The 23,476-nt window shown below is 41.0% G+C and overlaps 2 protein-coding genes across 6 annotated transcripts in view; one reads left to right on the top strand and one right to left on the bottom strand.

Moving 5' to 3' along the window:
• Positions 1-236: 236 nt before the first annotated feature.
• On the top strand, positions 237-9,037 carry fxyd5 (FXYD domain containing ion transport regulator 5). Of its 2 annotated transcripts, XM_037785584.1 has the most exons (10): positions 258-475; positions 1,817-1,862; positions 4,587-4,685; positions 6,156-6,302; positions 6,395-6,448; positions 6,994-7,050; positions 7,451-7,480; positions 8,184-8,258; positions 8,334-8,376; positions 8,814-9,037. In XM_037785584.1, the coding sequence occupies exons 1-10, from the start codon at positions 422-424 to the stop codon at positions 8,845-8,847; spliced, it is 639 nt and encodes a 212-aa protein (XP_037641512.1). In that variant the 5' UTR covers positions 258-421; the 3' UTR covers positions 8,848-9,037. The 2 variants fall into 2 exon arrangements, with proteins under 2 accessions (XP_037641511.1, XP_037641512.1); XM_037785583.1 differs by lacking the exons at positions 8,184-8,258; positions 8,334-8,376; positions 8,814-9,037 and adding an exon at positions 7,570-8,127 and having other exon boundaries at positions 237-475; positions 7,451-7,510.
• Positions 9,038-10,260: 1,223 nt separating this feature from the next.
• Positions 10,261-23,476, bottom strand: part of si:dkey-262k9.2 — a 14,683-nt gene continuing 1,467 nt past the window's right edge. The window contains exons 1-8 of one of the 4 annotated variants that reach the window (XM_037784002.1): positions 21,034-21,202; positions 17,138-17,198; positions 16,787-16,819; positions 15,756-15,803; positions 14,372-14,422; positions 14,162-14,230; positions 13,910-13,952; positions 10,261-12,739 (exon numbers count right to left, since the gene is read on the bottom strand). In XM_037784002.1, the coding sequence (XP_037639930.1) occupies positions 12,694-12,739; positions 13,910-13,952; positions 14,162-14,230; positions 14,372-14,422; positions 15,756-15,803; positions 16,787-16,819; positions 17,138-17,198; positions 21,034-21,048 (366 nt within the window). In that variant the 5' untranslated portion in view covers positions 21,049-21,202 and the 3' untranslated portion in view covers positions 10,261-12,693. Of the gene's footprint in view, positions 12,740-13,909; positions 13,953-14,161; positions 14,231-14,371; positions 14,435-15,755; positions 15,804-16,786; positions 16,820-17,137; positions 17,199-21,028; positions 21,203-23,476 lie in introns of those variants that run through there. The other 3 variants (XM_037784001.1, XM_037784004.1, XM_037784003.1) reach the window with 3 other exon arrangements.

Below are 23,476 nucleotides of genomic sequence, written 5' to 3'. Positions count from 1 at the left end.
TATCAACAGTTTCTCATTACAACAAGGTCATTCATTTCTTGTTTGTGAGACAGCAACACAGATGACAGATGGGACTTGTGGACAGAAAAGATTGTGTAAACATGGAGAAAGACAGTAAGCTAGATAGGATGACAGACAGGCAAACAACACAGGTACAATAAAAGACTACGGAAAAACAGAAATAAAGTAGGAAGACGAGCTGCCGTGCTGAGAGACGGCAGAGATCAGAGCAGCGAGAGGGAAAGCCAGAGAACAAGAAGGAGGAGGCCATGTCATGAGAAAGAGTGGGTGAGCGAGAGACTGCAACAGAGTTCAGACAGTTGGATGAGGAAGTAGTGATGGTGAGCACATGGGTGTGGTTGGTTAGCAGTTTGCATATCTGCCTTTGACGAGTGACGTACAGAGGAAAGCACCGTGGGTGATGAGGCTGTGGATGAATCTCTGGACTCGGGCAACTCACAGGATGGATACTAAGGTAAGCATAATAGCCTGGATGGATGACTAAATATCAGAGGGGCTGTGGGGTGTTTTTGGCGAGGCCGACTAAAAGGAGATTGATGGGGGATGACAGACAAACGGATGAACAGACAGACGGAGAGTGAGTGAGAGTGCTGGATGTGACAAACAGGCAGGCAGGTCAGACTAGGGGAAGGGAGAGACGCCTGTACAGCCCAGGGGAAACAGGCCTCATCTTGACATATGCTCTGGAGTGAAATGAAGATTGGCATGACCTGCTAATCTGAGCTGTCACAGCTCATGACGGCCACGGACGCTCACCTGTCACGCTGTTCCAAGCCCGGAGGACGAGCTGCCACCAGGATAGGTCAAAGAGCGAGATTCATTTTCTGCTGGGGGTGGATTCAAACCGAGCCACTGGTCTGAACCTCCATCCGTCACTCTACCTGCCTCTGCTGTATACCTGCTCGGCTCTCTGCATTGCTATAAAATCATGCAATATCAGACAGCTTTTTGCCTACTTTCTGTTTTTCTATAGTGTTTTGTTTCAAGCTAGGGGCAATATGTTGTGAGGGGGAGGAAAGAGTGTGTTTTTCCACTGATTCAGAGAATCACCACTAGGCCTATACAGGATTTCCATTTCGCTAAGAGGAGTTGTTTTGACACATCCTCCAATGCCATTTTTTTTAATTGGTGACAGTAGCAAACTTAAAAAATGTGATGAAGTTTGATCAGTAGTGCCACAGAGTTCAACACAGACACGTGTGGGAGGATCGTATACACAATGTGCGGCCTCCATCACTCATTTTTGACAAATGAATAGAAAAATTGTGGTTATGATACGTGTATCTTATAAAGTTTGACATTCAAAGTGAGAATCTGTTTTGTTTTTTGTCATGCTGCGTGTGTGTGAGGAGTGTGGGAGATGTTGCGTGTGTGCTTTAGGAGGAAGGAGAAGAAGTGGCTATGTGGTGCCTAACCTCAATGAGAGTAACTTCCTGTCTGGTACATTTGCTGTAATGTACAAAATGTTCCAGAGTGAATGCTCTCTCGCTTCAATCCCTTAATTTACCATTTAGTCTATGTTCACCTTGCACTCATGCCCTGGTTGAACAATTGTAACATCGTAACCGCGGCTACAGAGACATTAAATACCTGCTGCTCCAATCCTCTGCAACAGATCCAGGGTTTCTTACCTAGGATAAACAGATCTTAGGTAAAGTGGTAAACACATGCAGGATGTGAAAAAAACTGCACAAGTTCAAATACAATTTGATTTATACAACTTGGTTTAAACTTTATACTTTCTGCATCATTATGTCACCTCCTCTCCTCATAATGTTTTTGTTTTTTCTTTCAGATTTATTTTACCTCATTGACCTTCTTCCTGTTTGTCATGTTAAAAGGTGAGTGTATTGAGTGAAATTACTTTATAGTGAGTCTATCTGTGGGTTCCGATACTCATACTATGACATTAAGTATGTCACAATACATAGTATTATGTTATTAATAATACCAGGATGTCCTACTACATCCTGTCACATTTTGCAGTATGCAAGCCAGCATGCTTTACTGGCTGTTCTGACCCACAATCCTCTACACAGCGGGATGAGTAACAGGGTCAAAGTTCATGGCACAATGTTATGATGAAGTAGTACGTCCCAATTGTGTGCATACTGTACTGCATACAACAGTACGTACATTGTAAGGGCAGCTGCAGTATGTACTAAAAGTAGAAAATGAAAAGTATGCGATTTGGAACGCACCTTATGTGAACTTTTGCTGAGCAGCAACTTTGGTCACGAATCACAACAACAAGATAATGCTATGCAAAAAATGTAAATGCTAAAATGTAGCTATTTAGCAGGCTAGTGCAGGTAGAAAAGTTTAATAAAGTCAGAAAACTTACTAATGTATAGTAATACATTACACAACATCTATCTAAAGTTGGCTAACATTAGTTACCATAAGCTAGTCCCACCAGATGAGCTAAGACTGCAGCAGTACAGCTCCGGAGTGTCTGGAATTGAGCAAGTGTGTGTTTTACTGCTCATGATGATTCATCGCACTGTTTGCAAGAGGAAGAATGTGTTATTTCTTCTTTCAGTATTACATCGCTTAAAGCTGCAGCTTGCAACTTAAAGGGGTACACCAGTGATTTAGTGTGTCACCTCCATAAAATTGGGGGACTTGTAAGAGACAGATTTGAAAAAGAATGGACTAAATTAATGCAGCAGAAGCCAAGATATTTAACTTTTCATCCCCAGTAAGATCTGTAGTGTAGACTCTACCCCCCGGGTAAATGCCCATAGGCATGACCAACCCAGTCTCACTCCCAACTTGTCAAATACAGCAGATTGGGTAGCACCCCTCGGCATCGGAAACCGACGCATGAAGGCACCCTTTAGCAACAGTCGGTGACGAATCAGGCTTTCAAACTAACCTCAATGTAAACCCACCTGCAGCATTGCTTGACGGTCGGAGCAAGTGACATAGTATTAAAAGCGCTAGAGTCCGCCATGGGCGGGCTGGAGGGATGGTTTACGGGTCAAACAAACACAAGACTTTCAACCAGGTTTGTTTCCCGTGTGAAATTAAAAGTAACGTTGACTTATTTTGTTGATGTTATTGTTTCTTAACCCTAACCAAGCCCCCAGCAAGAGCGCTAGGCTGTGAAGCGAATTTTTGTAGTGGCCAAACGGCAGTACCACAACTTTCGTCTTGGTCACGTGATGCCATTGGGCCCAAAAAGACTTTTCCCCATAGACTTGCATGGGAAAAAGACGTCTGTAAATCAGCAGATAATTTTTTTGAGGTAAATCAACTTCCCAGTACAAACACTTGAATAGCCCTTACTCAAATCATTAGGTCCTAAGAGTTGTAAAATGCACTAATAGCCAAATTATTTCCCTTCCTCCGTTCATGTGAATGAGCCCCAGACTGCGGCTGGAGCGAGAGCTGGGAGGCGGAGTTAAAGGAAACGCTACTGCGCCTGTTCTATGGGCCCAATGAATGCAGAAGATTGCCGGATCATCCGGGTAGTTTATCACTCGGCAGTCGAGCCATTTTGGCTTCATGCGCCACTGAGCAGGAATGAATGGGCGCCCTCCTCCAACGCTGTATCCAGTTCCCTTTACACAACCATGACCCTAACTAAGTGGTTGTTTTGCCTAAACCTAACTTCCTGTGAAAACGGAAATTTATTTTGAAAGGACACTATGCATCTAATGAACGTATATTGACACGCCGTCCCTGTTTCGTCCAAAAGCAATGCAAGACCCCGTGTTGGGAGTGAAAATGTGTTGGCATGATGTCCTCAGGGTTATTTTCTCAGAGTAGTACTCCTCAGTATGACTTGAGTATAGGTGGAGTTCCCCTTTAAATGCTGAAGAGTTTACATACATCTTGTCATTAATATTCAAGAGTAAGATAATGTAATAACTAAGAATACTGAGTATGCATTAAAATGTGGGTCCTAATGTGGGCTTAGAAGACTAAAGGTCCAGATTTATCTTATTCCAGATAAGGAATAAGCTCACACTAAACGTCTTAGATCTGTAGATGACTGTAATATAAAAGGTTTACTACGAACAAAATGAAGGTTTCCCTCCACACTGAATATCTGGCACATCAAAAATTAGAGTCAGCCATAAATGTTAACACCCTTAGTCAAATTGATGGGTTAATCAAAGTAGTTGAAATCACAGCATTATCCCCAGAAAGTCAAGGTTTTTATAAAGCTTCAGCACTAATTGGAAGGTGCTGAGTGAGTAAACAGACAACGGCCTCACTGTCCCGCTGCTTCACACAACAATCCAGCTCTGTTGTAGCCAGAGGTTTTGTAAGAGCCATTTCTTTGTAACTGTGCCGCGCTGCCCCACTCACAGCACTATTACTGTGACATGCTCTCAGTGCATCTGCAGGCCTCTCTCTCCCCTGCATGGACCAGACACATTCTCAAGTCTGGCCTCTGCCAGGAATACATCACAGCATTGTTTGAGAAAGTCACTGGGGTAAACAACACTGCTCTTTGTTCTTCCTGTAAAGATTACTGTATCGGGGGCTCGCTGTGAGGCTTCATCTGACTTGTGTTTTTCGTGATTAAAATGTGTCTTGTTTTTTCCCCGCAGTGTCGGGGGCTCAGACTCCACCACACGCGGATCAAATGCAGTCTGTGAGCAACAACATGGCAAACTCACCAACAATGCCCGCTGCTGCGACTCCCACCGGTACGCTACTCGTGGCTATAGCCTGAGAAATGCCGCTTTGCAGCCTCTTCAGTCTCCAGGCTATTTCATTTTTTACAGTTACTATTCATAGTTATACATGTTAGGCATAAAGGTTATTTCTAAACTAAAATATACCTATCAATCAATCTATGAATCTGTCTGCCTGCCTATCTACCTGTCTATCTATCTACCTGTCTATCTATCTATCTGTCTACCTGTCTATGTGTCTATCTATCTATCTGTCTGTCTGTCTGTCTGTCTGTCTGTCCGGAGTTGGAGCTCAATTAAACGTTTTATATACTGTTGCATAGCGCATCTTATTTTATAAATCCATCATGTGTTTTGTGTGCAAAATCTTAATCTGTAAAGTAATTAGCAACATAGCGAAAGAGTTAAAATAGCAACACATTTACAGTTTTTCTCCGTCGCTTTGGCAAATTTTTTTGAAACAGTCTTTGAAACAACATTTTCTAAACTGTGAGTGCAGTTGTCACAACTGTTTCATGATACATCACAGCTCTATTGCATGTCTGCAAAAGGTGGTAACACACCCAAAACACTTCCTTGCTTCAAAACCTAGTTATTGTGTCAGTATATTGGCCAACGCCACCAAAATGAGAAGTTGTTTTGTCATTGTGTGAGCCGTACTGGTCAAAATGTTGAGGTGTTTTTTCAACACAGCAGTCAACCCTGGAAATGTTTCTTACATACAAATCTCTGTTTTTTTGACACATTGACTTCTTACTGTACCATATGTCAGTTTTTTTTCTACCTTAAGGTTATGTGTATCGAGTTTTTAGATTCCCATTTCAACAGCAGGTAAAAGTTTGCTGGGAAAAGTCAATACTGTAGGCTACAATACTGTATACACAGAAACAGGACATGCACATTCTGTTTACAATTCACCTTTCAGCTATCCTGCAAATATGAAAAAAGCTGCAGTAGTTCAGTAAAAACCAACAAACTGTACCTCCTCACAGTACGTAACACCGTGTCATTGACATTTATGGAATATACATGTATGTCTGACAGATTTTGATTATTGAATGGATCATTTTGCATGCGATGGCTCAAACGATGATCGAATGTTTAGAAGTTGTGAAGAGGACGACAATGTGTGTTGGACAAGACATGTCCAAGTGGTTAATAGACAATTGTACGGACTCTTTTGCACACATCTGCCAAAACTAGTGCAATTTGCTTGAATGAATGAGAAATTATAATCTGTTGTGAACAACTACCTAATTGTTCAGAGATATCAGCTCATTGTTTTAAAAAAAGTAATTCTCATTGGAGAATTGAGCCAAAGCGAATGAGAAAAACTCTATAAGCAGTGTATAAATATTTGATAAATGGTTTATATTACACACCTATATATCAAGCTAGCTATCTAATATCATTTTAGCTAATATCTTTTTATGACAAAAGGCCATGCGTCTTTCAGTTTCATGTAATTCTGTTGCTTTCTAGATGTAACAGGAAGCAGAATGGGAAGCAGAACCACCAGAGATGCTGACTCCGCCCCGGAAACTCGCCCCGCTGAAGGAACCACAAGACAGAGCACCAGCAACCCAGTCAACGTCACCCCCACCACATCACAAAATAAGACTGCAACAGGTAGTCTGTTGTGTTGTTAATGATGTAGGCTATACGTGACACCCATGATTTCAATTTAACCTGATGCCATTTTTATGTTCCTGTCCCTTTAGCTCCCAAAGAACAACAAACAACAAAACCACAACCAAAGCCCACAACCACTCCAGGTAACAGTCTGCACCCTCTCTTATACATCCAGTGGCTGAAGCCATTGAGTTTGGCTGGTGGATAGAGCTCTCCAGTAGGCTATAACATCCCCTCACACCAATAGCAAAGGCTTACTGTAAGCTTTCTCCCTTTAAAACTAATTATGAGGTAATTAGAAAATGTTAAACTCCCTGTCCTTGTTGAGATATACAGTACAGAGGAGTATTTCTGCTGCATTTTACAGCACCGGGGGAAGGGAGCGAACTAGAGTGAGAGCGACAGAGAGCGCGCTGATATGCTTTAAAAAGTGTCAGCCGAAATTTCCTAAGAGAGCCATTCCACTGAAATATTCAGAAATTCAATTAAAAATGGAGTTAAACATAATAATGCACCTGGAATTTAATGAGAAGTAATTATGTATGGAATCGTATGGCAAAGATAAGGAGTCCCAGAAAAAATATGGTCCCATATATGAAATTTTGCATTATAAATCTGTGCATTCTACATATTAACCTTTATAGATATTAAATCAAAAAGGAAACTAATGTTTTTACTGTTTTTTCAGCATCCACAGTGACATCTTCCCCATCCACAACTAAGAAAACCACTGCTGTTGCCCGGGGTGACTAAAAATTTTACTACTCCGTAGTTACCTTAAATGCCACAGGCGTTGCGGTTTTATTGTTATCTTGTGGCAGACTGACAGTATCACAATTCCCTGTCTTCCAAACAAAACCCGTGGCGGAGTGGTAGAACAGAGCACCTCACTTCCTGTCTTGCCAACAGATTAATGCTTGATTGTACCTTATGCAAGAAGAGATAAGATATTTGTGTCCTCATGCTGTGCTGGCTTACCACAGATAGGGTTTTGATACACCATCAGCAGCATGTCAGCGGGGCCAGTAGATCTGTCAGGCTATCTCTGACTGTTGTTCCCTGGTGATCCTCGCTCTCTTTGCTGTAGAGGCTTCCTGTGTTCAACAGTCAAACTTAATTCAACACTTTTCTTTTACTTCTTATAGATTGGAAGTGGGATAAAGATTTCGTCTATGGTGAGAAGCTACATTTGACTGTGTTTTTATGCCTCTGCGCCGCCGACAGCCGTGGCCGGAGGCATTATTTTCAGGTTGTCTATCCGTCCGTCTGTCCAGTCCATCCAACGCCTGGAGGGAATTCCTTCAAATTTGGCACAAACTTCAACTTGGACTTGTGGATGAACGAATTCAATTTTGGTGGTCAAAGGTCACTGTGACCTCACGTCCATCCCAATCGTGATATCTCAAGAACGCCTTGAAGGAATTTCTTCAAACTTGGCACAAACGTCCGCTTTTACTCAAGGATAAAGTGATTACATTTAGATGTTCAAAGGTCGAGGTCACTGTGACCTCACGTCTGTCCCATTCTCATGCTATCTCAAGAATGCCTTGAACGAATTTCTTCAAATCTGGCACAAACATCCAATTGGACTTTAACTGTTAACTGTTTACAATTTGGTGGTCAAAGGTCATTGTGACCTCACAAAAAAACATTTTTGGCTTTAACTCAAGGATCCAAATGTTAAATATGACAATTTCACACAAATGTGGAATAGGATAAAATGATGAAGTGATGACCTTTTAGACAGACATGGATGTAAACTGCAACTTGACTGGCTGGCGGAGGCATACAACCGCTAAGTGGTCATTCTAGTTTTGTGTAATCACCTGTTGTGTCTTCTGTATGGTTGGGTGTTTGATTTGTGTTTTATGTGTCTAGATTATCATTCCCTGCGTGTTGCTGGACTGTCCATTGCAGCGGTACTTTTCATCCTGGGCATCATGGTCCTTGGCTGTAAGTATGACTCTGTAAACCACAGTAATTATATTCAACCGCCCTTCTCACTATCTTGCTTATCTCTAACTGCAGGTGGCAGGACCTGTCGGCTGCCCTGTCGCAAAAGGTCATCAAAGTAAGTACTTACAGCTTTTTACTTCATTCATTCTAGTAAATGTTCACATTTTGTATTTTTTGCAGTGTTTGAGAGGTGCGTGATTAGCACATGTGCTGAATAATTTAAGACTAAATTACAGACCATGGGCACGAAGGGGTGGCCGTGCTTACAGCACCATGTTGGGGAAACTGCAGCTGAATGAGTTAATTTATATCACAGGCTACTGGATGATGTATGGCAAACAATCAGTCACTTCAGACATATAATAGCCCAACAGAATGCTGACTAAAATCTCTGTGATGATTAATAGATAAAAAGATTATGATTAAGCTATTTGTTGGGCGAAACCGTAACAGAACAACTGTTTATTTTCCTTACTGTGGTATATTTGTGTTTGATAAATATAATTGATTGCTTAAATACTGCTCGATTCTTTCAATGTGTTTATTTTCCAGATCATATCGAGTGGTCCAAGCGAAAGCAGAGTGAGCATGTGTGCGTTGATAAAAGCACAGAGCTGCAAGAAACCAACCAGGACTGCATCAAGAGAAGAAAAAAAACTGGCAGCGTGCGTGTGGATGTATAATCGACTGACTGTATATATGCTGCTTGGTAACACTGTCATAGAAAAACACTCAATAAACATAGAAAACATGAATCATGCTGACAAGTGGAAAAAGTGGAACCATCACCTGCTTAATCTTTGTCAAAAATCATTTCTTTACTTTACCGTACTAAAAAAAGTAAAACAAATTTATCTTGGCAAATCATGAAGAGATGATTCATATTTTAATCACACCTTCAGCCACGAAGCAGGCTTGTTTCTAATGACCTTATAACTGATAACACCGCCATAGGCAGTGTCTCACAGCCAGGATTATTATTAAAGGTTATGAAGAATAACCACATAGCATCCTACATTTGACAATCTAGCACGACATGAAACTGAAGCTGGGTCACTTCCACTTCCTGATAGATACTGCACGCTCTTTACACTTTCAATCTCAACAGAAACGTGATGTTTAGTAAGGGGTGTCTAAGCCTCTTAGTGGCTCTATGCTTGTAAGTGAGTAAAGCCCGAGATTAAACAAGATCCACTGGAGCATTATCTTTGCATCCATATGGCATCAAAACGATGCAGGCGACAAACCGGGAGAAACCAAGCAAATTTTTATAACAGATTTAATTCTCAAAATCAACAGAGTTCAGCATACCTACATAATAAACAGTAGTATTCACTGTTCTAACAGCTATCGGAACAAAATCAAGGAGAGAGCAGATGTGCAAACAGAATCCATTCATGATATGATGTGACTGCAATTGTTTTCTTGTCAGATACTTGGTTATACTTTGTAAATAATTATATTATATATTAAAAATGTGACTGCCCTTGGCACAAATAATATGGTATGGGTTCATGTGGATACACAGTTACTAGGGCTGACCCGAATGCTTCGAAGCTTTGACCGTTGCCATGGTAATCGACCCCCAAATCAGTATTCGAATGCTTTGTTTTTTTTATGTATAAGTATGTAATAATAATGTATAAATCCCCAAATAGCCCATGAAATAAGGAATAATCCCACAACATTATTCATATTCAACATTAATTATTATTAGTTATTCTCGGACAGATGTCGCTGTTTGTTATGTGTAGAGGTGCGTGTGTGTGTGTGTGTACTGTAGTGTGACAGCGGCACTGACCCCGAATTTTCAAGTACCTTTGATTACTTCTCACCGAAGCTTCAAAGCCCCAAAAATGGTATTCGGGACAGCCCTAACAATTACATATGTGTATTCAACATTAAGTCCAAATTTAACTTTTTTGCTTCAATATGACTAAAATACAAATATATTACATAAAATACTTTTTTTGCAAATAATTGACTCCCACCCACCACAACATTTATTACACACACTTTATAAAAGAACAGTGGAGAGAACACATCACCCCTTAACAACACGTATATAAAAAGACCATTCAGCCAAACAAACACAATATTTTTTCCGTTAAAAGACACAATGCAAATATATAGGTCGGTAAATCTGTAAATACATACAATATATTATATATTATAAGCTACTGTAGAACATTTGCGTAATATCAAACAAAGCCTTTAGTGCGTTGGCTCTGAAAGCTCAACGCACTACAACTTTAAAAAAAACACATGCAATTAAATCGAGACACAAGCAAATGGAGAAAACATCTTGCAAATACACAAAACACAGCGAAATACAGGAATGCTGCAAGGTACATAGAACTTGCATGTATTTGCAGCACATGTATTTGGTTCTGTTGTGTATATTTGGTTGAGTTTGCAGCATTTTTTCCTAAATGTCGCTCATGTGTTCTCACATTGATGATGATATTTTCTTCATTTGCTTGAGTTTTGTCTCTTTGCATGTGTTTTCTTTAGTTGCAGTGCATTGAGCCCTCAGGGACACCGTACTCTAGCCTGCACAGAAAAAAACAATCAGCCAAAAAAGCATAACTATTTCCCACAAAAATCCCATTGAGAAAGAAACAAAAGCTCAACATCTACATTTGGTTGCATTTACATGAGTAGTGTCACAGCGGAGCGGCTTTACAGGAGGGAATAATTGAGCAGAGTTTTGGTCACATGGCTGGACCAAACACTGCATTTCTCTTTGGATTTGTGCACAAGTCTGTTTGCTTTCTGCATTTTGGGGGGGAGGGGGGAATCCTTGAAAGAGAATACAAATGTTGCTCCATTGTGGTTTTGTTTGTCCAACAGAAATAGTGAATGAGTAAATATGACTACAAAGACGTAAAAAACTGAAATGTTTTGTACTGCAATTTTTGTCCAATTGTCCTCCCTTTGAAATGCTGACCCATGTTGAAGGCTTATTGGGCAATGCTATGCTTTTGAGAAATAACACATACTGTACACAAATACGAACGGTAAATCAAACGCACAAACAATAATCACATCGGCCAATTTGTTTGTGCTAAATAAATGCATCGTTTTTTTAAGACGACGCTTCAGCACAGACCTAATGCATAGCCACGGTACACCCAGAAGAGGACGTGACTGCACAATTGTTTTTGCTCTCAAAACTGGCTGGACTGGAGCCAAGCCCCATCCCCCAGTGGCAAGATTAGCTGCAAGATTTAGTGGAAGAGCAAAGTGAGATCCTGCTTTGACAAATCCAGTGTTTAACCCTAGCCATTCCCAGCGTTGCTTACTCCATTACAAGTGTCCACGTGAAGCCACAAATAAAATACTGTCATGTCGAACAGGAGCGTGTCCCATTCCCCTTTAACCTTTGCCTTCTCTGTACTAGAACAAATAAGGCAACCGGTGCCTCGGGTTCTTGCATAGGAAGCTTTCTTTCGCAGGGCATGATTGATTTCCATTTAAATGAAAACAGAGAAGCCATCATGCTCTCATTGTTGGTATTTTCCCAATCATCTCCAGCACTTTATTTGATTCGTGAGATTTTATCCCTCCCCCTCACACCCAGCTTCTTTCTACCAGTGTGAGGCATTAATCTAACTCTCTACGGCATTCAGAGAGCTGTTGTATTTACAATCCGCAGGACTAAAGTGAACGCTTTTCAAAACGAAACAGAGAGGGGGGGGAAAGAAAACATCATCATTCATGGCGGTCGATTAATTTGCTGCCTCGCGAGAAGATGTTCACACTGGCTATTTCCACTTGTTTCTTTTTTTTTTACTGAGGTTGAGAAGAGGGGGAACAGGTTTTTTATCTCCCTATTGCACTGCCTCCTGTCATTCCTAATGGGCCAGGAACAGAAGGTGTCAGACAAGTGAATAGGAGAATGAAGTGAGCACTGGGCTGGCTTAGTGTGGATTAGCATGGTTTGTCTCACTCATCGACCATTTCATACAGACAGGTCTGTTCCACGAGCACCGAATCAAACGCAAATACAGTTTCACCGCATAGCTGGTGGGAATAATTTCTTGTTTCAGGTAGTAAAAAAAAAAGGGGGAGCTCTGGCTGTGCTAAATTATCCCTTTTAACAAAAGAAGCTTTAAGCCATATTCACTGGCTTTGATTTGGATTCCTCAAATAGAATCCAATTAGAAGGTTTGAATGTGTTCCAAATGTCCTCGGCTAAATTGCGTGTATGTGGAGTTTAAATGGCTGGGACAAAGACAGAAGTATACTACAGTAAAAAAAAAAAAAAGGCATACGTATTGGTGTAGGAGTGAGAAATGAACTGAATGGTGAGAAGCAGGCTGTTGTGCAAAGAAGTCTAACTGTCCTGAATCAAAAGAGTAGGAAGTGACATAGCCCGGTGCATTGCTCCTCTCGTCTGATTATTATAGGACTGCTACTCCACCAGGAACTAGACAGCCCCTTTCTGGTCCTGCTCTGTAGGCACGAAGTAGATCCTGAAGAGAGAGAGAGAGAGAGAGAGAGAGAGAGAGGGAGGACAGGCCATAGGAAGGGAATACAGGGGAAGGAGGGGGTGAGGGGAGACAGGGCAAAAGTATGTCATCTTCAAGATATTTTTAGGCACTTTCTCAGTTTGTTAGCAGAAAGACACAAGAAACATCCCCGCGTGTCGGAATTCAGGAAACGACACGTCTGCCTCATGCTGCAGGGCTCTGACAGGTGCACGGTGACTGCACCACCTCAAAAACACAGCTCATCCCCAGGTGGGACTTATAAACCTGGCAAGGCGCTGTTGATCCAACAAGCCAGAGGTTGCTGTGTGATTAAGCCTCTTTTCAGCAGAGCGATCAGTCAGCACCAAACACTGCCAGAGCTGACTGCAGCCCCGGGAGGCAGCCGGTAATCCTGCAGAGGAATTTAACCCTTGCAGATTGTCTCGGGCGTCTGCTCCATCTCCGAGCGGCAGGCGAGCGCCTGCCGCTCGGAGATCTCTGGGGACAAACTTGAACTCCGTAACCTCTCCGACCCAGACCTACAGGGTCATGTATTATTATTAGTGCACCCTCAAAACAAAACAAACTGATTGGTCGGCAGAAAAGCCTTCCCGGAGCTACCTGCGGTTAAATAAGCAAAGGTGTAGAAGGGAGGCAAAAAGCGATGAGTGAGCGTCTCTCTGTATAACTGGTTTGGCTGTTCTGCTGTTGGCAGATTGTTGTCCTGACTCCAGGAATTGTGTTTACAGGGTTGTTTCACTTCTGAGCAGAGTCATCTACTCGTGCCTCAGTTCATAAAGTAAGCTTTGGGACAGGTTAGGTCTTGTCCCGTTCGGTCATACAGGCCCAGCGGCTCTGTCTTAAGGCTATTGTTTGATGGCTAACATGGGAAGGGTTAGAGGTGGGGAGTGTTCAGCGGGCCTCAGGCTGTGACACTAATTGCTGTACAAGTCCAGACGGGCTCAGATGGGTGGATGCTGGTTATGTTTCGCCACCCGAGTGTTGTTTTGCGGTTTTGACGCTGACGACTTGGATGAAGCAGGGTTCATTGGCAAGGCAGCAGAACGGCTGTTACCCACCAGACTGGTTCTGTCACCTGCAGGCTGATTTAGCGTAAAGTGGAACATGCATCTCTCAAATATCAACTGTGAAAGTGGAGAAATTTGACCTTACCCTCGCTCCCGATTCTTCATGTGGCGTCTTACTAACAGTGTGGCTGCAAGAAAGAAAAATGAAAAAAGGTCACAGCTACACAAGAGAAAAGTTCATATTTGCTTAGGTATTAACAGCTTTACAAGGCACACAGGGACTACAGAGATTCCGGCTGAGCACCGTGGGGCTTTACAGCAGTGTATTTGTCAACTGTGGGAAGGAAGCAGGCACAATTTCACTACATTATGTCTCCGCAAAACACAGAATACTTACTGACTATTGCAGCGCCTGAAAGAGTCAACACAACCACAGCTACGATGATGATAATCAGGGTGAGCTGACCTAAAAGAGAAACAAAAAGAAAGTTGGTTATAAGTGTATTAAACAAGCAGTAAGGTAAGTTGATACCAGTGTATGATATGTATTCTAACATTTGAATATGTTTACTATATATCGCTAATTCTAATTAAATACTTTTCTTACTTGGCGATTCTTCTACACCTGTAGTTTTATCTGCACCTTGGTTGTGAAGCTCTGCACTCTGATCTGCACAAAGAGAAGAAGAGAACAGTTAACATGAGTTCTGCTGATTTCAGGTGTACTGTACATTTCAACCCCCCACAGAACACTTCATTAGGCAGTACTTATACTAGATACAGATACAGAGGACAACAATACCACCAAAAGGTATCTGGATTTAAAGCTGCAGTAGGTAGAAATGGAGCAAATATGATTAAAAAAAGTTATTTTTATACAACGGTCACTATATCCTGACAGTAGTGCATGAGACAGGTAATCTGAAAAAAATCATGTGCCTCTTCAGGTGATTCTAATGGCGTCTGCAAGATTTCACCGACCGGAGGAAAATAACCAATCAGGGCCGACCTGGAGCCTGTCGTCTCTGATCAGCTGTCAATCACTCGCAAACTCCGATCAAACGGTCAAACTAGGCAGCGCTGATCAAATATAATGCCTATTTAATATAATGCCTATTTAATATAATGCCTATTTAATGTAATGCCTATTTCTCGCCTCAAATGTTTTCAGAAACATCTTGTAGTGTACTGTTTAGCTATAAAATGAGAAAGTTTGTGACCTGGCAGCCATGTTAAGATCAGTTGAAGAAATACCAAGCACCGCCCACCAGCCGGAGCACAGCCAATAGGAACGCTCTCCCTGAAATGACGGGCTAGATTTTTTAAAGACTGAAAACAGAGCCATGAGGAGGTGCAGAAGTCTAGTTTTCTCTCACAACACTTGAATTACAATATGCTGAGAGGTTATTATGGAATATTTGAATGATGCCAAAAACGTTCTGCCTACTGAAGCTTTAAGTGTACTGTATATGAGCATGTGCTCGTGTCTACAGAGAGGCAGACAGTTGAGGCTTCAGAGGAATCGCAGTTCTTTGCAAAACGGCTTCTTCTCCAGGAGCCGATTGCCCTCTTCTAAACAGATCTGTAATTCTATCAAATGTCCATCAAAGCGAAGATGAGGAGTGACGGAGGGAGATGTGGAGAGAGAATGAGAATGCCAATGTTGATTAGCTGGCCAGCAGGATGGCGGAGATGTCGACGTGTTCATTGGCCTTTCGGCAGAATCCGCCGGGCCCCTCCAGGGAGCTAATTGATTCCATTCAGGGCTTAATGGTTGGGAGGAGGGGAAGCCTACAGGGGCCACAGCCCCGCACATTTCACCGGGCCAGAGCAACCTATACACAATGCTGACTTACTGACAATAATTATAGAGGCCATAACCTTCCCAGACTCTGCTCTGAACAGCTGCCATTACAGTGTTTGTGGGTGTGATGCAGAAGAAACTAGAAAATCCTCCAATCCACTCTTGAGAACTGAGGTAATAAACATACCTTGTTCTATCTTTTGCACAAACATATCCTCATCATCATCATCCAGATCTGTGAAGGAAGGAGAAATCAGATGCTTGAACAGACAGTACAGAAAAGCTATGCTTCTCGGTGTGAGCACCATCAAATAATAACAGTTCTTCTTCTACTGTACAATAGTCCGGATATAGATAACACCTTTAATCTTTTAGCAACACTATTGATTGAGGGTTTTATGAAGTCAGTTTAGGACCAAAAGCTCTGAGAACGAAAAAATGAAAACTATAAACAAGAATCAATATTGTACACAGAAAAAAAAAAAAACATCTGAATTGAAGGCAATAAAAAAGTTGAAAATAAGAAACCCCACCCATAAACAAGTGACCAAAATTGCAGTAAATAACAAAACTATAAATGATGAAGAAAACCATTAAGTGAGAAATGAGAGAGTCATCACAGAATGTCATGCAGCTCTGTTGTGCATTTGTGTGAAGTGAGTTGAGGATCTAACATTTCTTTCTTGTCCAGCACGCTGGCATTAACAATCTACATCATGTTTTTAAGTTATTCTGTTTGACATAAAATTGACTAGTCTGGAATGACCCTTGACATCTGTTAATTACTTCATACATGGCCTAAAGCAGAGGTTGTCTATCTTTTTTCAGCCAAAGACCTCTTACAAGATAGAGAATATACTGGGGATCCCCTAATTAGACGTAGTCTGTTTTTTTACACTTCCGTAGCCTTAGTTATGGGAAAGAACAACACAAGACAAAGGTATTAGAAATATATTAGACGTGTATTAAACTTATTTGCAAATTCGAATATAGATTTGTTAGATTAGGACATACTCTAAACTATTATAATTAACATATTTGTTGAACTGAAGTCTTTTGTAAAAAATAAAATACCAGAAATTGGCTTCAAGCTAGAACCAGTTACATTCACTTGATAACTTGTTAGATAGCACTATGACAACTGTGCCCAGCTGATTGAAAGGTTTCATAAAGTGCTCCTGTTTTTCTTTATTTTACAGATAAAGATGCATTACATACCATCAGCGGATCCTTCGATCTCCTCTGAAACAGCTGCAAAACAAAAAGATACAGAGTTAGAATGCTTTCACATCTGCTTTTCTTTTCTGGTATCATCTATACCAAGGAAGTACAGCACTAAGAATATTGTTGCTAATTTCACATGCATAATGTTATTCTTATGTGCAAGCCCTTTGTTTCACCATAGCACCTTTCAGGCGGTTGTATAATTCAAAAGTGAGTGGATACATTAATCTGCACAGACACAGTGCACATAGGTAGGTAGGTGAGGAAATCATGCCGGCGCAGGGATGCACAGACCCTGATTAGATGTTTATCACCTGCAAGCGTCACACAGAGATGAGAACATACCAGTAGCAGCTGGCAGCAGCAGCAGCAGACACAGGAACAGCAATCGCATCATCTTCAAATGCTGCGGGGGGGAAATAGAAAACCAAGATAAAAATATCTGCTATTAATATTCAGCCATTGATGTGCGTGGAATCTTGGTGTTTTGGTTTAGAGGCAGGGTGAGGTGGAAAGCAGCAGTGCTGTCTATTATTGGGGCTTGTGTGGCACTTTGAGTTCCAGGATCACATGGTTGCTAGTCAGTGGAAAACTACAGTTTTCGAGCCAACGAGTTGGTGTAGAGTTTTAACTGCTTTCATGCATGCATGCAATTCTAGATAGCAATCTGCAGTGGGTGGTGGTGAGAGGGACAGTGAATGACAACCTTATTTCCCATAGCGCTCAGCAGAAAAACTGTTCTGAGAATTCTGTCACAGTCAGCTTTCAACAAGTGTCTATTCAACATTTTCCCCTCCCTACGCAAAGACCGGGTGCTGCTAAGCCAGGTGTTGAGCAACAAAAAAGTGTCCAATGGTGTCCACTGACAACACAAAAATTGTGTTTTTGATCCTGCTAAGCAATATTCTTGTCTAGAGTTGCAACAATTAATCGTTTAGTTGTCAACTAAATTAATCGCCAACTATTTCGATAATCGATTAATCGGTTTGAGTACGTTTTTTAAAGAATAAAATGATCTGATTCCAGCTTCTTAAATGTGAATATTTACAGGTTTCTTTACTCCTCTATGACAGTAAACTGAATATCTTTGAGTTGTGGACAAAACAAGACATTTGAGGACGTCATCTTGGGCTTTCAGAAACACTGATCAACATTTTTCATCATTTTCTGACATTTTACAGACCAAACAATTAAACGGTTAATCGAGAAAAATAACCAACAATGAAAATAATAGTTAGTTGCAGCCCTATTCTGTTCATGCTAACTGGAAAAGAAAAAGTATGAGTTTGATTTTCACTTGAACGTATATTCATCTGTCAACCTTATCTTATCTTATCACATAAAACAAGTGACACTCTTACACTGGCTGTTATTTCTTTTTTTAGTGTATTTTTGTTCTCCAGGAGAAATGTCACAACTTCCTCATGGCACGGGGCCCAACGCAAACACTACCTCCGCTCCCCATCGCCGCCACATAAGATGTGAAACGCAGATGTTCTTTGCCCGCCAAACAAAGCCCCAGCTGTACCCAACACAATATGAACGGTGATATTTTTAAAATGGGAAAGCATGGGAAAGACCTCTCTTCCAGTCGTGCTCCCGGATGAAGCCTCATTGGTCCGATTTAGCTGTTGAGCTGGGCATGAGATCAGGAACCAATAGTCATGCGATGTTTGACACTGTACACAACCACTGACCTTTGTGCCGAATGTTATAGTGTTGGCGACTGTTCATTGTTAGCCATTGTGTCCTTGCTTCCTTCATAGTTAATGAGGAAAAAACTGAGGTGACCCGCATTGTTAAGGTGCAGGGCTCCAAGGGATCGCAGCAAACACCCACCCTTCACCCCCACACAGCAGTCACCAACTCCCTGTTTCCTACTAATTTCTACAATTTAAGGAAGTGGATTATGCCCACCGTATGGCGAGTAGATCCTAATCACCATATTTGGTGAATGGAAGTGAAAAAGAAAGGAGCCACTGGCATTAAGACTGGAGACTAGTCAGTTAATTCTTTCTGTTTGGTTTGTGATAGTTTTATTAAAGGATTCTGGCCATAAACTGTAATCTCATCTAATACTGCCATGTAGGGGTGGGAGGAAATATCAATGCAGCATAGTATCACGATATTTTGCGTGGCAATATTGTATCGATACACGGACGTCAATCTTTTATTATATATACCTCTTAACAACTTGTGACGGCCTGTCTTTCAGAGGTTGTAGCTCAGTTTTAAAGCTAGAGTGAAGATACTGGTATCATATGACACTAAAAAACCTGAGTTTTCGATTGGTATCAACCATGTAATGTTAGATTGTCAGGAAGAATGCCAAATAACGCTCCAAAATTATGCTACATTTTGGCGAGGAAAAACTGGCATGGCCATTTTCAAAGGGCTCCCTTGACCTCTGACCTCAAGATATGTGAATGAAAACTCTGAGATGAACAGAGTGAAAACTATATATTATAAGATAACACAGAAGCACTGTCGCCTCACAGCAAGAGGGTCGCAGGTTCGAACCTGGCTTTGGGCCCTTCTGTGAGGAGTTTGCATTATCTTCCCGTGTTAGCGGGTTTTCTCCGGGTTCTCCGGTTTCCTCCCACAGTCCAAAGACATGCAGGTTAGGTTAATTGTTGACTCTAAATTGCCCGTAGATGTAACTGTGAATGTGAATGGTTATCTGTCTCTATGCGTCAGCCCTGTGATAGTCTGGCGATCTGACCAGAATACCCCACATATCGCAAAATGTTTAAAATCACAATATGATCATATCGTGATATGATCGTATCGTGGGGCTTCTGGTGATTCCCACTCCTACTGCCATGGTAGTTGTTGTCTAGAAATGTTAATGTCCACCCTGTGGGGCCGCACAAGAACGAGCACAGCCCAGTCCACAACCAGATTATGTTCATGCTAAATTAGCAGAACAGCATTAGGAACTATTTTTGTTGACTGTATAGGAAAAATGATGTTAATCACACAGCTGAGGCTGATTGGAGAGGGAGTGCAGTGTGGGCTGTTCTGGCCTCTTGAATAGCTGCAGTAAATCTCCAAACGCAAACAACCTAAGAAGCTGCAAATAAAATCCCCTTCTGTATCCAATTTGCTTTTCAGAGTCGCTTTGGGTGAAATAATAAGCTGATCCAATTTGGAAATATTTATCAACCCAGTCCACTGCCTCTGTATCAAAACGGCTCCTGACGCCTGTATTATTTTTCAAATTGGGTAATATATTCTTGTACATTTGAATGCCGATTGAATTTGCTCTTTAATACCAGACCCAATTTGCAACATATAATAACCAGTGGCTTGCTTATGAAGCAGACACACCAGCTGACTGCCGGCTAAAGATGCAAAGATCATAGAAGGTAAATGTAGGAATCATAAAACTGGAGTGCAGTGATGCAAGAAAGGCATATACTGTACTGTTGCTGGAGGGTGAATTTGTCTTGTTTTTGTTCCATTCTCCCCGACGCGGTTCTCCACTGACAGGTTTAACCCTGAATCTCATACCTGTCTGGCCAGTCCAGCCCACAGAACACCTAAATCTTGTTTACCAGTTTTAATTTTGAATGATGAACACTATCCAGCTCCTTCCAACCCACCCAGTGCAATATATATCAACAAAACACACACAAACAGAGGTTTACTACATGTATACAAACAGAACTACTTGCAGAGACACAGACTATCTCTTTCTCATCTGCTCGCACTGATAATACCCCTCTGCTCAACCACAGTGCATCGCTGACAAGACTCTGACACCGGCGATAACGATCACTAACGTGCAAAAGATATTAGAATTACTGTGGCCTAGAGAGTTCATAGGAAAACAAATACAAGTAAAGGAATATGAGAGATGGCAGATAGCGAAGAAAAACTTGGATTATTGTGAAGATGTGTCAACAATAAAAACAGACTTGCTCTAAAAAACAATGAGCCCAACAACAACAAGGGAACAGACTGAGTGAGAAAGGGACAAAAAGCACCCAGATCATTTGTTATTCATTGCCATTCAATTCTATAAAAGTGGTAGCTTACTTTGGTTCAGTGAAGAGAGAAAATATTCTTATTGAAATGTTTACTCAACTCTGCTATCTCTACCGGAGCTGTTTATCTAAGTGAGGTTGATGCAAATTCCTTTTACAACATAACATATACTCTGCTATGCCACTGGACCGCAAACAAAGCAGAAAAAGGAAGCTAATGATAAAATGAAAATAAAGCAAAACTCACAATACCTCAGTTGGTGCCATACAAACCAGTGAACAATCCACCAGCACTGATGAACAATGAGTCTGACAACGATAAACAGTTATTTCCAATAGAGGTGGTGTGTGGGTGACTTGTTGAGCGTCAGGCCAATAAGGCCAACAGTAAACAACTAAAGGGATATGAGAGTGTGTCTGATGATGATAGCCAAGAAGGCTGAGACATACATCCTGTATTTGCCTTGCCCACCCCCTCTCTCTCTCTCTCTCTCTCTCTCTCTCTGTGTGTGCAAAAACCTGTGAACACACACAAGAATGAACAGATCTGACTCTACGGTTATATCAAAATAAATCTGGCATTTTCCACCTCCACCGTGACTAAAACAGCAACAACTCGATCCAGGGCATACTGTACTCCGGGCACGTACACCTCAGGTTTACTTTTTATCAGATGGAGACAAAGCGGTTTTGTCTTTGTTTTGTTAACAACACTATCACAAGACCTATATCCCAGTCACATTGAGGGTTTTCACAGTCCGATATCTCTGAAACGCAGCCTCATCACTCCTCCGAGAAACACAAAATGTGCAAGAAAACTACAAAGATGTAAAGGGTTCAACAAATATCTCACCTCTGACACTCCCTGGGCAAAGAGGTTGATTAACAACAGCAGAATAACACTTTGTTATGTGTTTGCAGACTAATATAACAGGTCAAGAAGTTCACTCATGTGCGCACTGTGCATGGCATGGCAATCTTACACTGTACACACACAGGAAATGGAAGTAGGGGTGCTGCGGTGTGCCACGTTTTGTTTTAATTTACAACACCTTCACCTTCTGTAAACTGCTTCCTTAAGAAGAACACTGCACATCCGAATGGATGAAATCAGGTTATTGTCACATTGACTCATTGTAGCTAACAAACAGAACTGCTGTTGTTTAGAGCTGAAATCTCTCTCCATGAGTTACACTCTAACAACTCACAATAACTTGGGTGAACTTGAGCTGAGAAAATAAATTACGGAGGAAAAAGGAGGAAGAAGTTGCACTGCAGGCGACATGCTGATGTCCTTGGTAGTACTTGGTATTTTCTGTATTACAGTCAAGTACTGAAGACATTTAAAATGTCCAATAATACAAGAGAAAGACAGTTCTATTGCAAAATGTGTACTCCGTTTGTGGAAGTTTAAGGTTTCATTTCAATGTGTGACCTTTCTGTCTCTGACACACTCACCACAGATGTAATCCGTTGATGAGAGCCACAGCGGAACCGACTTGTTAACAGGAAAAGCTGTCTGCCGCTGTGGGCCAAATTCAGGGCAACTTTATTCTCACCTACAGTAGGGGATTCACAGCCACCTCATATTGCACAGAAATGCCCCTTAACTTTGCCTCTGAGTAAGGTTTTGACATCTGCGGAAAATACCTCCCGTGTCAAAGTGAGAAATGATGTCACAACAGTTTCTTGAAAACCATGATGTTATCTTTTCAAGATAGATGCTTCTGATAATAGCCTATCTTAGTGCATGAATAATAAAAAGCAATGATATGTGTCAAAAGTTAACAATTTATGGTAAAATTGAGTAATGAAAAAAAAAAACATTTAATGTTGCCTTCAAATGAAACTCGTGAGCTTGTGTTTTACAACATGGGAAGTCGTGCTTGGCGTTCAAGTTCATGTCGTGAGAACACCGCTGCTAAGCGACAGTTACTTAGTTACGTTACGTTACGTTACGTTACTGTCGGTGTTTAGAAGCCAGAGAGGCTAACAATTAAGCAAGCAAGTGGGTAACATAATGCAGGAAATACAAAGGCATAATGACAGAGGATGAGGCCGTTGGGAATATCAACATTTTCCTCAGACATATTATAAAATTACGAAGAAAAACAATATACTACTAAAATGACAAAATATTCACTTATTAGGCACAACTCATAAACTCGGAGCTTAAGCTGGATATTGAATACAACTGTGAGTTCTGTGGACTTGAAAAAGAGAGTATTCCCCATCTATTCTTTCACTGTATACATACAAGAATGTTCTGGATGGATGTAGCCAACTTTCTACAAAAGAAAGAATAAATATGTTTGATGTAATGATTTATTTTAGTCAATACACAATTTGAAATTACATGCTGTATATCATAGAAATATTCATTATTTTTGGAAAATTTCATATTCATATGACAAAATGGTCAGGAACAAAGCCAACTTTCCTACATTTATCAATGAATTAAAACAGTATAGCACCATCATACCCTATATTAAAAACAAAAAAGCCATTAAGACTTTTAAATTATTATTATTTTATCCTCTTTTTGTCTTTTTTTCAACTGTCTATATCTCTGTAATGAGAGTTCAATAAAGATTGCATTTAAAAAAAAAAAACTTTCCACTTAGGGGTTGTGAATACTGTGTTTTATTTGAAGACAAAAAAATGGATCTATAGTTTTAACGATTTTAGCCAAATT

The sequence above is a fragment of the Sebastes umbrosus genome, chromosome 11 (assembly GCF_015220745.1).
Source record: "Sebastes umbrosus isolate fSebUmb1 chromosome 11, fSebUmb1.pri, whole genome shotgun sequence".
NCBI classification, from domain to species: domain Eukaryota; kingdom Metazoa; phylum Chordata; class Actinopteri; order Perciformes; family Sebastidae; genus Sebastes; species Sebastes umbrosus.
The sequence above is the reverse complement of the archived record's forward strand: the minus strand, read 5'-3'. Positions and strand labels throughout refer to the sequence as shown.